Source organism: Furipterus horrens, unplaced genomic scaffold (genome assembly GCF_987537825.1).
Source record: "Furipterus horrens unplaced genomic scaffold, mFurHor1.1.pri manual_scaffold_2, whole genome shotgun sequence".
NCBI classification, from domain to species: domain Eukaryota; kingdom Metazoa; phylum Chordata; class Mammalia; order Chiroptera; family Furipteridae; genus Furipterus; species Furipterus horrens.
In genome coordinates, this window is record NW_028327172.1 from 217,314,737 (window position 1) to 217,330,603 (window position 15,867).

At 58.0% G+C, this 15,867-nt stretch overlaps 1 protein-coding gene across 2 annotated transcripts in view; it reads left to right on the top strand.

The window, feature by feature from the left end:
* ZFYVE28 (zinc finger FYVE-type containing 28) overlaps nt 1-15,867 on the top strand; it is a 46,471-nt gene that overhangs the window by 28,136 nt on the left and 2,468 nt on the right. For both annotated transcript variants that reach the window (XM_090267160.1, XM_090267161.1), the window contains 2 exons: nt 14,843-14,985; nt 15,700-15,816. In XM_090267160.1, coding sequence (XP_090123286.1) covers nt 14,843-14,985; nt 15,700-15,816 — 260 coding nt within the window. The remainder of the gene's footprint in view (nt 1-14,842; nt 14,986-15,699; nt 15,817-15,867) is intronic.

The following is a 15,867-nucleotide window of genomic DNA, read 5'->3' on the forward strand; positions in this document are numbered from 1 at the left end:
CTGCGTGAGGGTCCGTAGCCATGTCCCCACCGACACCTGTGCTCCCATGAGGCCCTGTCCTCAGGGCACCGCCGCCGGAACGCACTCGAAACCCCTGCACCGGGGTCAGGCCCTGGCCCACCCGCAGCAGGCTCCTTGCTCTATCCAGCCCCGGATGTGTGGGCGCTGCCTTGGCCCCGGGGTTCACGCACAGTCACGTGAAATGTTTGCGTGGTTCCTGGTCGGGCTATAGAACGAGACATGACCGGAGAATTCTATCCCTTCACCTCCTTCTTGCCTTCCCCCAAAGTAACAGTTTAAACATTTTTTATGGGTTCTCCTTGAATTTTAAAAATAGAAGCACTGATGTACACGCACCCACACACGTGCGCTTCCCCCTCCTGTTCTTTGGCGAAGGGCCTCATCCCACAGACACTCTGCCTTGCCTTTCTGACCTGGCCTGGAGGTCTCCCATGGTTATTTCTAGAGAGGTCCCCACTGTCACTTTTGGTCTGGTAAGGCCACTGGTGCGGTGCAAGCCCAGCTCCTCAGCCATGGCCAGTGGAATGAATTTTTGTCCACAGCCCACAGGACAGCTGTCCCCTCAGGCCTGCGCGGGGGGCCCGTCGGTGGGGAAGCGCGCCGCTTCTCTGCAAGGCCGGTGAGAAGCCACCACAGACACTTTGATGGGACCCACGGACTTCAGTGTTTGACCAGCGCCCACTTCCTTTGCTGTTCGTCCAGGTGACAGCCAGCGGGCACCTGCTCTGCCTGCCCCCCACCCCCGCTTTCTGGACATGTCCCGCCGTGGACACTGCCTGCTCACGTCACGCCTTCGGCTCCTCCGGCCCTGTCGGCTCAGCACACCCGGAGGCCAAGCTGAGAGAAGGAGGGAGAACCCCACTGCGACCCCGGGAAACGGTCCGCCCTCCAGGATCCCCGGAGGTGCAGAGGACCTGGGGAAGGACAGTGGGGCAGGTTCTCGGGACAGCCCGGTGTTCGGGTCAGGACCTCGGACAGCGGTGCCCACGCAGCAGGAAAGGCAGGCAGCTGGGAGTCAGGCCAGCAGGTGGCGCCGTCCTACCCGCGGGCCGGCTGGGTCCCAGCACCGTCACAGTCGCCGTCACTGGCTGGTTCCTGGGCTCTGAGTGAGGCTACGGAGACCCACCGGCAAGCAGACCGGACGGCCTGACCTCACAGAGCCTGATGGGGCGCTGGGACAGAGGCGACAAGGTGGCCTGGACGAAGCAGGCACAGAAGATCAGCCTTTTGCTCAGCCACAGGCAGAACTTCCAACAAAATCAGATGGCAGGACCCCTGGTGTCCGGCTGGCGTTGGTAGGGAGCGTGCGTGATGCTTTGCTGTGGCGGTGGCTGGTCTCCTGTGCGTTGCGGGCGGTGACCCCACTGGGCAGGTGTGGGGGTGGGGCCCAGAGGGGCTGCTGCGCACCTCAGCTTGGGCGCCCGTGGGGTGGCCCGTGCCGCCTGTGACGTGCTCACCGCTTGCGCGTGGTGAGCTGCTGTCCTGACTCGACCGAGGCCTGTCTCTCCCACGGGCGCTTCTGCGGCACCCACGGTGCATGGACAGCAGGCGCGGCCTGCGCTCACGAGCTCCCGGTCCCGTGCACGAGTCAGACAGCACCAGCCTCAGACCTGGGTGCCCCGCTTTGAGACGTGCCTCAAAGGAGACGCACGGAGCTGTGACAGGGGTCTGCTTGTCCTAAGGACCCCTGGAGCATCCCTTCCCCACCAAGCAGGACAGTTGGAAGGGCTGGGCTGCAGGGTCCTGGAGGAGGGTCCCAGCCGGAGGAAGCCCCTCCGCGGGTCACAGGCAGAACGGTCAGGACCAAGTGTCCTCAGCTCTTCGCCGCCTCCTTTCCTACCTTTTCGGGGCTCACAGATAAGCCTTTTGGGGACATGTTAGCACTTTTTAAAAAGCTTGTTGTCTGTGTGTAGACTCACCTTGTTATCCAGAACCTTCCATACTCGAAACCAGCTGAGTCAGTCACTTACCTAGAAAACGGAGACTTGCCCGTCTGGGGTACATCTGTCCTGTTTCCGGACGTTTTACTAACATGTGCTTCCAGCCTTCTGCCCTCCTAAAAAATAACACGGGCTCTCTTTTTCCTAATTGCCACATGGCCCCCTTTCACTGTGGAAACTTATGAAAACATGACTGAGAATAAAGGAAGGAAATTAAAACCATCTCAAATTAAGTGAGCAGTTTTATTATTTTTCACCAAATATTATTTTATGGCTGTTTTTCCACAAAGAACTTTGAAAACAGTTTTCGTACTTTTTCTCCATCATAAGGACACATGCTGGTCTGTGCTAGTCTGTTTCCCATTTCCGTTTCCCCACGTGGGATGCGCCCTGTGGCTGCGCTCCCTTAGGGCTCTGCACTTGGGGTTGTTTCTTTAGAACCAGTGCTCAGGGACAGAAAGACCACAGCAAAGCTGGGGGGTCTCTAACGCTCTGCGCTGTTGTCAGGGCTCCCTCGGTGGCCTGTCCTCCAGGCTGTGACGGTTTGCCCCAGGTTTTCTCAGCTTGAGAGCAGAACCAATTCCTTCACGGTTGTAGTTTGTGCTCCTCAGACAACTTCCCGCTGCTGAGCACATCCTGTTCTTCTGTGAGGGGACTGCTACGCCGCCTGCTGTCCTCCACCTGCTGTCCTCCGCCTGCTGTCCTCCGCCTGCTGTCCTCCGCCTGCTGTCCTCCGCCTGCTGTCCTCCACCTGCTGTCCTCCGCCTGCTGTCCTCCACCTGCTGTCCACTGCCAGCTGTCCTCCGCCTGCTGTCCTCCACCTGCTGTCCACTGCCAGCTGTCCTCCACCTGCTGTGCTCCACCTCCTGTCCTTCACCTGTTGTCCTCCACTGGCTGTGCTCCACCTTCTGTCCTCCGCCTCCTGTCCTCTGCCCGCTATCCTCTGCTGGCTGTGCTCTGCCTGTTGTCCTCTGCCGGCTGTCCTCCAACTGCTGTCCTCTGCCAGCTGTCCTCCAACTGCTGTGCTCTGCCTGTTGTCCTCTGCCGGCTGTCCTCCAACTGCTGTCCTCTGCCAGCTGTCCTCCGCCTGCTGTGCTCTGCCTGTTGTCCTCTGCTGGCTGTCCTCCGCCTGCTGTCCTCTGCTGGTTGTCCTCCGCCTGCTGTCCTCTGCTGGTTGTCCTCCGCCTGCTGTCCTTTGCTGGCTGTCCTCCGCCTGCTGTCCTCTGCCAGCTGTGCTGTGCCTGTTGTCCTCCACTGGCTGTGCTCCACCTCCTGTCCTCCGCCTGCTGTGCTCTGCTGGCTGTGCTCCACCTGCTGTCCTCTGCCGGCTGTGCTCCACCTGTGGTCCTCTGCTGGCTGTCCTCTGCCTGCTGTCCTCTGTCGGCTGTGCTCCACCTGTGGTCCTCTGCTGGCTGTCCTCCGCTGGCTGTGCTCCACCTGTGGTCCTCCGCTGGCTGTCCTCTGCCTGCTGTCTTCTGCCTGCTGTCCAGCTGAGTTGCCAGGACTCCCTTACTGACTCGAAAACGTTCCTTCTGTCTGCCGTTTGTTGCAGCTCACTTTCCCCAGCTGTCCTTTGACTTGGTTTATTGATATCTTTCTGTTTACAGACGCCTTTGGTTTTACGTTGTAAGATTAAATTTACAAGCCCCAGAGATAACTTCTGCCCCCCAGGTCCCTGGGTGACTGTGTGGGTGTCGTCCCTGCTCCCCTGAGGCAGGAAGTAGTCATCCCTGCCCGCTCCCCGGGCTTCCCATCCACGCCGGCTCCCCCCCAGCCCCCGTGTGTGCTCAGAGGTGACCCACCTTCAGAGGGCCGGGCTGTCTCGTCTTCTGAGACTGTCTGCAACCATCGGAGCACGAGACTGCCAGGGCGAATGGCCGTCCTGGCACACCAGCAGGGTCACCCCTGGCTCTGGCTTGGGGGTGGGCACCCTGGCTGTCGTTTGGGCAGGATGGTGGGAACCTGCAGGTCTGTTCTTGGTACAGGCTTCTGAGCTCCCACGCTGCACAGGGACGGCTGCTCTGGCCATGTGCTCCCTTTCCAGAGCATGCTTGTGGCAGAGTGGACACTGGGGACATCTCCAGGGGAACTGCTGGCACATGGCACTTCCTCCTGTGATGCAGTGAGGGGTGGGTCCAGGGGACAGAGGGTGCCCGCGGACCGGCTACTTGCTGTGGGGCTGGTCAGCAGCCTCCCTGAGCGGCGTTCTGTTGTCGGCAAACTGGGTTACAGCTGCAGCCCCATGGCGCCTGCAGGAGGTGCTCAGTGCCCGTGTGCAGTGTCCCCACCTCACGCACGTGTCCCTCGCCCTTGTCACTTGTCCTTGTTATTCACTGTTGCTCTGACGCTGTTACTTAGAATCATCACCTGCCATCATTGTCACTGTTACTCAGGAACGTCACCCACTGTCATTGTCACCGCTGCTCAAGCTGTCACCGGCACATCTCTGGCCCCCTGGCCTTCTCAGTCTTGACTTCGCCTCCGAGGGCAGGGCCGGGCTCTCGCCTCAGCCCCTTGCCGACAGCAGCCGCGCCGCTCAGCGAGTGCAGTGACCGGTGTCCGGTCATCAGGATGCGGGCGGCGATAACCCCGGGGCCAAGTGGAGCGCCCCCACATGGCAGGCCCTCGGGGAGAGGGGTCCTGGGAGGGGCGCTGCCCTTCCCAGAGGGGCCTTGCCTGTATTTGAAGTCTTTCTAATTCACAGCCAGGTGCTGAGCTGGAGAGAACACGCCCGGCCTGGCCAGGGAGGTCGCGACTGGTGGGCGACTGTTCAGCCCGGCACCCGGGACAGGACCGTCCTGGCCCTGCTCCTCCCAGGCTTGCCACCCTTGTGATCCCTCCCAGACCTGACTTTAAAGACCCCTCACTCTTTTTTTTGTTTTTAAAGATTTTATTTATTTACTTTCAAAGAGAGGGGAAGGGAGGGAGAAAGAGGGAGAGAAATCGATTGGTTGCCTCTCGTGCGTCCCCCAACTGGGACCCTGGCCCACAACCCAGGCCTGTGCCCGGACTGGGAATCGAACCGGCAACCCTTTGGTTTGCAGGCTGGCGTTCGATCCACTGAGCCACACCTGCCAGGGCAGGCCACTCATTCCTAACTCAGCTTCTCCCCAAAGCCGGACTGCCTCCCCCACGCTGCTGTCTGCCTTCCCCATAGCCCACCACACCGCCTTGCCCAACCCTCTGCCCGCCCCCCCATCCTTCAGCATGCCAGGAAGGACAGGAAGTGGTGGTGGGCCCTGGCCCAGTGAGAGCCACTGAGGGGTAGCCTCCTGCAGGTGGTGATGTTCCCGAGACCTGCGGGGGCTGGAGGAGGTGAGCCCACGGTGGCAGCCCAGGCGGAGGGCATGGGAGGCAGGCAGCGGAGCAGAGCCGAGGGCAGGGATCCCAGGCAGCTCTGCGGGGCGGGGCGTGGTGGCACTTTGTACGGGAGGGCACCGTGTCGGAGGCAGCGGCCTGCAAGCGCAGCAGCGGCAGCTGGTGTTCAGTCTTGTTTGAAAGAGCCGAACTGAAACGAAGGGGCCCGTAACACACCGCAGCAGCGGAGGGTTCCAGTGCCTCACATCCCTGCCAGCCGCCCTCTGTGCCTGTGGCCGTCGGAGGGCCCAAGCGGGCCTCACGGGGCCTCACCGTCCCCCGCGCACTTGGCCACCGCCTGCCTGCGCTCTTGGCGGGAGAAGCGTCGGTCCTGACCTGGTGCTGCTGCCTTCTGCTGGCTTCCACCGGGAGCTGTGGGGGTTCTTACGCGGGGTGTGGGTCCTTCCTCAGACACCCCTTCTCCGGCCTGCGGCCTGTCCTCTTGTTCTGAGACGATCTTTGAAGGGCAGGAGTTCTTAATTTTGATGAAGCCCAGCTCATCACCTTTGTTTTGTAGATTGTGATTTTGGTATTATGTCTGAGAATTATTTTTATAGTGCAGAGTCACAAAGAGTTTTTTCCTCTGCTTTTCCCCCCCAGAGGTTTAACGCTTTTCCATTTTACTGAGGTCTGTTATCCATTTTGAGTTCATTTTTGTTCATGGTGTGAGGCATGGATCAGAGTTGGGTTTTGTTTTGCATAAGAAAAGGCAATGATTCCAGCACCATCTGTTGAAAAAGGCTATTGTTTCTCCCCCAGATTGCCTTTGCGCCTTTGTCAGAACCCATTTGGATTTATTTCGGGACTTCCTAGTCTGTCCGCTGATCTTCTCGTCTCTGCTGTCACCAGTGCCACACTGTCTTGATTGCGGTGGCTTTATAATGAGCCGTGAAGTCAGGCAGCATGAATCTCCAGCTTCACTCTTCTTCTGCAAAGGCCTTTTGGCTATTCCGGGTCTTGTGTAGTACATCTGAAGTTTAGAATCAGGGTGCCAACTTCTTCTTCTTCTTTTTTAAGCCTGCTAGGAATTTAATTGGCATTATGTTGAATCTATACATTAATTTGGGAAGAATTAACAATGTAATGCTCTCAAGTCTTCTAATTCATGAACACAGTGTATCTTTCCACTAATTTAGGCCTTTAATTATTCTCAGCAATATTTTATAGTTTTTATTGTAGAAGTCTTACCCATCTCTTGTGATATTTATCCCTAAGTATTTTATATCTTTTGATGCAATTATAACTGGTACTGCTTTGTAATTTAAATATCCAATTGTTTATTGCTAATATATAGAAATATAATTATTATTTTTTATTGATCCTGTCTCCTGCAAACTTGCTAAACTCTTTATTCGTTAGGGTAGTGTTTTTTAAGGTTGCCTGCATAGATGAACATGCCATCTGTGCATAAAGCCAATTTCACTTCTTTCTAACCGGGTGCCCTTTACTTCTCTGTCCTGCGTTTTTGCCCTGGTGAGGACCTCCAGGACCATACTGATCAGGAGATGTGACCCAGGGTATTTTTGCCCTGTTCCTGGTCTTGGAGGGAAAGCCCTCAGCATCTGCCACCAAGTGTGGTGTTGGCTGTTGGATTTTCACAGATGGCTTTCTCAGGCTCAGGAAGTTCTCTTCTTTTTATTTCTTATCTCCACCTGAGGACATGCTTATTGATTTCAGAGAGAGGGGAAGGCGGGGGGAGAGAGACGCCAATGTGAGAGAGAAACATGGATTGGGTTGCCTTCTGTACGCGCCCCAACTTGAACCCACAGCCTACACATGTGCCCTGACCAGGAACAAACCTGTGACTTTTGGTTTATGGGTTGACACTACAAACCAATGACCCACCTGGCCAGGATTGAAGTTCTATTCACAGTTTGGTGAGTATTTATCAAGCACAGACGTTGAATTTTCTCAAATACTTTTTCAATGTCTTTTGGGATGATCAGACAGTTTTTCTTTTTCAGTCTGTTCACGTGATGCGTTTCACTGATTGCTGTTCAGATGTTAAGCCAACTGTGCGTTCCTGGGATAACCCTCATGGTCATGAAGTAGCATCGTTTTTACACACTGTTGCCCTCGAATGGCCAAGTGTGTTAGGAGTTCTGCACCTGATTGTGAGCGGTGCCGGGCAGTCACCTGCCATCCTCCCTCGGGGTGTCTCGCTCAGGCCCTGTGCCCAGGAGAGGAACGCTGAGGTCCTGGGGGTATGGGCCGCCCTGCTTTCTCGAAGCTCCAGGAGAGTTTGAATAGAATTGGTATTATTTCTGCTTGAGACACCAGCTAGAATCCCCCGTGGAGCTGCCTGAGCCTGGGTGCTCTTGGGGGAGGCTTTTCCCTGCCATTTCATGTATTTCCTCACTGTCCCGTGCCTCACCCGGGGCTGGAAGCGCTCATCTGCGTGGTTCTCACTCCCTGGCTTGGTCGCAATCCCCCTTCACACCTGCTGGGCCAGGGCTGTGCCTCTGCTCTGCACTCAGGGCTCCCCGCTCCCTCACCTCCTGGGCTCCCCCCTGCCCCCGGCCACAGCCGGCCTCCCTCAGCCCAGCTCGCACCCCTATTTCCAGGTGCCCTGTGCACTCCCCTTACGTGCTCCTCGGGCCGCCATCCCCTCCCTCTTTGCCATGACGTCCCTCCTCTTCTGCACCAAGTCACTGTGATGCAGTCCTGCTTGCTGCCTTGGCTGAAGCCCATGGAAGCTGTGCCGTGTGGCCGCGGGGACTCTGGGGCTGTGTTCTCCCTGCTACACCCACTTCTCAGATGCAGACACAGGCTCAGCGCCCCAGGCTGGGGCGACCCCTCCCATCCACCTGACCCCTTCGGGCCCCCTGTAGGCCCCCTGCGCACGTCCCCAGAGCCGCCCTCAAGCCTCCTGGGCCCACACTGAGTCCCTTAGGCTCTAGGGTGTGACTCACTGTCCTTGGCTGGAGAAGCAGGTTTGTCCTGATCAAGTGGCAATGCGGCTGCCCCTGGGCCTGGAAGGCAGCTGGCCTCAGGGGGGCTCCTGGGATGGGGGGGGAGGGGTCGTCGGGGCTGTTGTCTAGCTTCACACACCCCTGTTCTCGCCCCCAGTCCCTGCCCTGCAGCCGACCTCCCCGGCCACCCAGTCCTGCTCCCCAGGAGTGATGCTGCTGCCTGCCCTCTAGGAGGGCCCGTGTCCCCCACCCATTGGCACGTGGGACGTGTGGACACGGCCGCGGGGCCGCGCTTGCGGGGCAGCTCCGGGAGAAGGGGGCTGGCAGCACCCAGGCCGCAGCACTGTGCCCCCCAGCACACGCAGCCCCTGGGCAACGCCCCGCCCACCTCCCCGCTCCCTGGGGCACCAGGGACCCCCCAGTCGGGGGAAGCGGGGCTGTGAGCTGGTGTGGAGTGTGCTCGGTAAGCGCCGGTGGTCCTCGGGAGGCCAGGAGGGGACGCGGGGCAGGCGCCCCCGGGCTGGCAGCAGCCTCCGCCCGGGACCAGGAGGATCCCTGCCTGAACAGCCGCTTCCTGAGAGCGAGACATTCCCACTCATCCTCACTGCGGCAGAACCAGGAGGAAAAGGCTGAACTTGCTGAGTGGGGAGCAGCGGGGAGACCGGGACACGGGCTTGGCCAAGTTCGCCGGCTGCCTTCACTCACCAGCCCGCGAGCCTTCTGTCCAGAGAGCTCTGAAAAGCAGTGGAAGCTCGGACAGCCCGCACGCGGGGACCCCAGCACGGTCACAAGTGCTCTGCTCGGGACCACGGCATCTCCCTATAAAATGCACACGCGTGTCCTGGCTTACCTGCACTTCCTAGTCCTCTAGAGTGCGCACACGCATCTGTCTTAGGGTTACATTCCCGGAGCACGGCTCCTCGGCTGAGGGGAGGGAAGCTGTCCTGGCCCCCAGGGGCAGTGTGGGGCAGGCAGCACCCGGTCAGGGCAGCAAGCCCAGAGAGGGGTGGGGCCGGCAGAGGAGCCGCTTAGTTACTACATCTGCCCACGTGTATTGGTCAGCTGTGCTGTGTAACAAGTCCCCACCCCTACAGATGTCCCCGTTCCCTGTGCCCCCATCTGCAGCACCCACACTTCTGTCGGCTGCCCCTGGATCACAGAGAGACCACAGGGAGCCCGACAGGGGCGGGTCATTATTTGAGTACTTCCTGGGTCAGCGCCTGCCCTCCTGGACCCAGCCGTTTCTCTGGTCATCGTTTGTTCCCTCTGTGACGTGAGCCAGTTGCCACGGGGACAGTGACTGCCTGGGACGCCCTCTCCTGCTCTGGCCTGTGCTCACCTGAGGGGATGTCTTCTCTGGGACGCAGGCCCTGCGTTGGCTCCACAGGCCAAGAGACCCCGTAGGTGGCTGGGGAGCTGTGGTCTGTTCTGAAGGGACGGGCATCTTTGCTGCCCAGATGCACGTGTGCGGGGCCACGTGCGTGGCCCTGGTGTCAGGTGCTGGCGGCTGGGGCACCGCACCGCACACGGGTAAGCCACGGACATGGGTTCTGTCCACACTCCTGAGTGCGGCGTGGGAAGCCCTGGCAGGTGGAGGCCCCTCACCCCGCAGCCTCGGCCTCTCACAGCTCGCGGTCCCCAGCCCATCTCACCGCCCTCTCTGGACACAGGCCCACGGGCACCTCTCAGCCCTGTCGTGGTCCTGTGTGTGGCTACCCCTCTAGACTGGCTCTTGGGGAGCATACAGGGTCTGATACATCCCGGGAACCCTCCTCCACACCCCCACCCCGTCTGTGCAGCAGCTGCCCATGGGGGATCAGCTTCTTTCCTAAACAGTGGCCCTGGGCAGTGTTCCTGGTACATAAACGGCCTGTGTGCATGGGCCCTGGGGGCTGGCGGACCCCGATGGGACCCCAGCCCAGGTCCCAGGGGAAACCCTGGCTCTGCTGTCTCGTTCATTCCTTCGTTCCCCTCAGCTCTCCCAGGCTCCACGGGCTCCCGTGGACAGCACCTCGGTGCTCAGTGCCCTGGACTGGTCTCTCCCTCCGCACCCCCGCCCACCCAGAGCAGTGGCCTCCTCTCCAGGCCAGGCAGCAGGGGGCCCTCGGACCGACCCGCCTGCCTGCAGCATTTTTCGTGACTCCTTTTCGTCACGGTATCACCTCTGGCTTTGGCCTTTGCTGGGGCTGCAGGGCTGGGCCTAAAGGACCCTCCCACCCCCTTAGAAACGGGCCCTGGCCCAGGGTGGCTGCCGTGTTTCCTCTGTTCTCGAAATAACATTTATTCCTCTGGTCACGAAGCTAATACTTGATCATAGAAGACACCAGAAAATAATGATTTAAAGTTCTACTGTTCAAATAAAGGCAATAATGCTTTGCTTGACGGTCTTCCCCACGTCTTGCTCATGTACATACAATACTTCTCATTTTGAAAGCGCAGCGTTTTCCTCGGCGAGCTCGGCATTTGCAGCAGCGTTAACTGCCCTTCCGCGAGGTGGGGGCTGTGCGGCCGTGACCGCGTTTACCAGGTCAGCCCACTGTGGATGGGCCTTCAGCCACCGGGCTATTTCTTGAATATGCGTTTGCTGGATGATTACAAGGAAAACTTCCTTTTATTTTTTAAGTGTACAATTCCGTGTGTTTTAGTGTTTGCAGAATTGTGTGACCATCACGACAACCGGTGTCAGACCGTTTCTGTCACCCCACGAAGGAAACATGTGCTGGGGAGCAGTACTCCCCCCCCCCCCTTCAGGCCCTGACGACACTCAGTCCACTCTGCCTGCTCTAGACTCTTCAGACAAATGGAGCCGCACCACATGGGACCTCTGTGATGGGCCTGTCACAGCACCTGCTGTCCGGGCTCGCGGGTGTCAGACCCTTGCCCCGTTCTGTGCTCCAAGTTCACTCCACTGGACCGTCACACCTCGTTCTGTCTGTACATCTATCAGGTGCCGGACACGGGGTGGTTTCTGCTTCGGGGCTGCTGTGAGCACACTGCGGTGCACACGCGCGCACACATCTTAGCGTGAACGTGTGTGTTCCGTCCCTCGGGCTCACACCCAAGGGTGGACTTGCTGGGTCACACGGGACGAGGAGCTGCCGGGCTGCCTTCCGAGGGGGCTCACTAGGTTCGACTCGCCCCAGGGTATCCGAGGGTTCTGACTGCTTCATCTCCTCACCAGTACTTGTTGTCTTGTTTAAAGAACACCCAGTGGGGGTATGAGATATCACGACATTTTGATTTATTTGCATTTTCCAGATGGCTAATGGTGTTGAGCATTTTTTCATGCATTTTGACCATTTGTATGTCTTCTTTGGGAAAATGTCTATTCAGGTCTGTGGCCCAAACTTCAGTTGGGTTACTTGTCTCTGTTGTTGAGTCATAGTTCTTTCTATATCCCAGGGCCGTAACTTAGTAGATACATGACTTGCAAAATTCCCCCCATTCTGTGGGTTGTCGTTGCTTTTCTGAATAGTGTCTTTTGAAGAATGGAAGCTTTTTATTTTAATGAAGTCCGGTTTACCTGCTTTGTTTTGCAGGGCTGTGCTTCTGGTGTTATAGCTAAGAAAGTGTTGCCCAATCCAAAGGCGTGAAGATTTATGTTTCCTTCTAACAATTTTAGCTCCTATGTTTAGGATTTTGATCCATTTTGAGTTCATTTTTGCAGATGGTGTTAGTAAGGGTCCAACTTTATCCCTTTCATGTGGAATTGTTTTCCCAGTATCGTTTGTTGAAAAGACTCTATTCCTTCACTGAAGTGTCTTGGCGCCCTTGTTGGAAGTCAGTTGCCTATCAGTGGTTAGTACTGCAGTTTCTTACTAAGTTGCAGTTCACCGGTGTGAGTTCTACAACTTCATTTTTCTCCTTTTTCAAGATTGTTTTGGTTGGTGTGGGTCCTTGTATTTTCATATGAATTTTAGGACGAGGTTGCCCATATTTGTATGGAAAACAAGGGGAGCTGATCTTTTGCTCTGGATCGCACGGAAGCCCTAAACCACCTGCAGCCCCACGGCCCTCTTAACCACAGCGTCCCCCAGTCTGTGAGCACAGAGCGCCTCCCCCTCCATGGAGTCTCCTTTAACTCATTTCAGTGATGTTTTATAGCTTTTGTTGTGCACCTCTGGCATCGTTTTGTTACATTTATTCCAAGTATTTAAATCTTTTTGATACCGTTGAAAACAGGCATGTTCCTTAATTTCATTTTCAGTTCATTTATTGCTACCATATCTTAATATAATTGACTTTTTTAAATAACAGCTTTATTGATATACAGGGTTGGACAAAAGCAGGTTTACAGTTGTTCATGTGGGACATAAAACAATAACTGATAAATAATAGTACAAGAATAAGCTGTGTCTCACACAGTCACAGCTGCAGCCCTACTTCGGCCCCGCCCTGGGAGTACATGCACCTTAAGGTGCACAGCCCAGTGGTGTTGATGTGAGCACGTCCTCACTCCGACCTCTTGTGTTCACTGCCAGCCGGGCCCGGCCGTCCTGGTCACACAGACCTCAGCTGCTTCTCCTCTGCTCTCTCCTCGACCTAAATCTTGTTTTCCCGCCTTTTAATTTAATTTTGGTAAAATGGATGTAGCATAAAGTTCACTTACTCACCCGTTTCTACGTGTACAGCTCGGTGGCATGATGCACAGCCCCGGGCTACGGGACCAGAACCACTCATTAGTGCCAGGGTTTTTCACCTTCAAAAACCTCAGCTCTGTCCCTGCTCAGCACTCACTCCCACCCCCACTCTGGGAACCACCTCTGCCTCCCTCTCGGATTCCGACCGCTGCGCGCCTCGTGGCCTCATGGTAGTGTATGCGCCCAGGGCCTGTCCTCTGCGACCGGCTCAGCTCCCCCAGCACGCTGTCCCCAAGGCTCCTCTGTGCTGGGGCAGGGGCAGGGTCCCCTCCTTTCCAAGGCTGAGCAAAATGCCGCTGTGCGGAGGACACGTTTGGTTTAGTCATTCCTCCACGTGGAGGCTCCCGTTTGGCTGCTGCGGTGACGCTGTGGTGACCGCTTGTGAACAGCGGGCCGGCGCATAACCTCGTCTGTCCGACTTCATTTTGCTGCAACGTTGAGAAGCCCCGGGACGCTGCCTCTTGTTTATATCAGTCGGTCTCACTTGGAGCCGCAGAGCCTACGCACAGTGTTAAGTGAGGACCTGCTGTGTGAGATATTTGATTCCCTGCTTGCACATCTTCTGAGTGAGGCTGTCACTGAGGCCGGCGTCCTGCAGGAAGGGGACACCCGGACAGCAAAGGCTGCGCCCCTTCCCTGACTGGGCTCCCGCCCCCGCCTCCACCCCACCCCCTGCAGGTCATTGCAGGGGTCCTAGCGGAGCCCGAAGTCCCCTTGGCTGGCACTCGCAGCCCCACGCCCAGCCTCCTAGTCCAGTGGAAGGTTAAATGCTCGTAAATGGAGGAAACGCACCCCTCCCCGTGGCTGAAGGAGGGAAGCCCAGGACTTGCAGCCCAGCCTCCCTCCGCGGTGACCACGGGCTGGCGTTGCAGCGCCGAATTCTCAGTAGCATGGCGGCTTTGCGCTTCCCAAATGGCAAACTTGGAGGGTGAGCCCAAGCAGACAGTGGGCAGCTTGCGTTCCCCACTGCGTCAAGGGGTTCAGGCACCCATCGCGGGAGCTGCACCCCGCCCCGCCCCGCTCGCTCCCGCAGACCCGACGCCGTCGGTTTCCACCGTCGCTGCGGGTTCTGCTGGAACAGCCAGTGCGCACAGCTGCTGCGCAATGCGGGGCGCAATTTCCAGGGTGCCAACGACCTTCGGCTCCAGCTGCGCCGCCCCTGATTTACTCACCTGGAGCCAGAAGGTCTTTCCAAAGTCACTGGCAGGTTTACGCCCCCACAACGAGAGGGGTCACCTGCCAGGCAGCTCCGCCCTCCGAGGGCCGGGCCTGGGAGAAGCCTCTGGCCTTGGAAAGAGGCGGCTCTTCCAAGAAACGGGAACCCCGAGATCCGGCAGGCGGCCGACGCAACTTCTTAAAATTTATAAGGAGTGTTCTAGATAGATAAAAGATTTTGCATCCATGAAACTACAGTGAGAGCAGGAAATTAAAATGTCAAGGGGGAATTTTTAAATGGAGGAAATTTACTAGAAAGTAGGACCAAAGGACAGAACTGGGGAGATGGGAGGTAAAGGACTGAAGAATGGGTCAGTACGCACACACCCCGAGCTGGGCAAGGGGATCCCCTGGCTTAGCACAGACGCGACTGTGACTGCTGTTGGAGCTGCCAGGTGACCCGTGAAGAGCAGTCTCAGAAAGGGGGGCAGCACCCCTTGGAGGCCTGGGCAGAGCCTGCAGTTCCTTCCAGCCTCTGGTGGCCCTGGTGGCCCCTCCAGCCTCTATGTCAAGCCCTTCAGCCCCCCCTCCCCCCAGTGTCCGCATCTCCTCTTCCACTTCCTGTACAGACACGTGTCCCTGGGTCAGGGACACCAGACACTCGGCAGGCGCAGTGAACCCACCACTGCAGGGAGTCAGCACCCCCTGTTCATCGAGCATAACAAGGGGCCGCGCGGCGTGTGGCGTAGGAGCGTCCCGGCACAGACGTGCCCCCTGCGCGCCTGACCCCGGGCACCCTGTGTCTGCGTCTCTGCAGTGGCTCCTCGGCCAGGTCTTGCTCCTCAGAGATGGCGTCGGAGGCGGTCCCCATGCCGGTCCCCGCAGCCACACGGGAGAAGATCCGATCCAGGTTCCACAGCAGCCACGACCTGATCCATCGGCTGTTTGTCTGCATTTCAGGTGCCACTTGCGGGCCTGGGGCGGGCGTGGGCTTGTGACCACGTGGGGCCATGCTTGGGGGAGCGTCCAGTGTGGGCGAATCTGGACTGTCCCGTGTGGAGCAATGACGTGTGGCGTAATGACGCGTGACGTGTGGCGCAGTGACGTGATGGCGCAATGACGTGATGGTGCGGTGTGGGTGGTGCCGCCCTGGGTGGGGGTTTCCGCACGGTGTCTTGGCGTCATCCCCAGGCCCTGGGACGGCCCGTGTGCCTGGGGGGAGGAGGGCTTCACGTGTCACCAGGGTCCCCCAGCAGTGGCCCCTCCACTTCCTGTACAGCTTGTAGTCTCCTTTCTTCCCTCGGGAGGGCCCACAGCGAGGGGCGGGGGGCGGAGCTATTTCCACGGATCGTCTCAGGAGAACGCGGAGACGGGAGTGAGCAAAAGGGCGCCTTTCCGTATTCTCCTTGGGTGTTGTGTGTTCCCAATAAGTGCACATCCACGTGATTCCCCAGTATCAGGGGAGGGGCCCAGGGCGACAGGCACAATCTGGGGCTCTGAGATCGTCCCTCAGTGCGTGGCTGGGACCCTCAGCCTAAGATGTGCCCTGAGCTTCTGCTTCTGCCAAAGGAATGTCCTTAGGGCTGGGAGACTGCTTTTGTCCTGACCCTTCTGAAAACGCGCCGAGTCCCCAAGCGCGCCAGCCCACCCCACCCTCCCTTTGTCCCCCACCAGGTGTGGCTGACCAGCTGCAGACCAACTATGCCAGTGACCTGAGAAGTATCCTCAAGACTCTCTTCGAGGTCATGGCCACCAAACCAGAAATAGACGACAAGGAAAAGTTAAAGAAGGGTGAGTGTCACCCCGGGACAGTCTCTGTAGCCGTGTGACTGGTACCAGCAG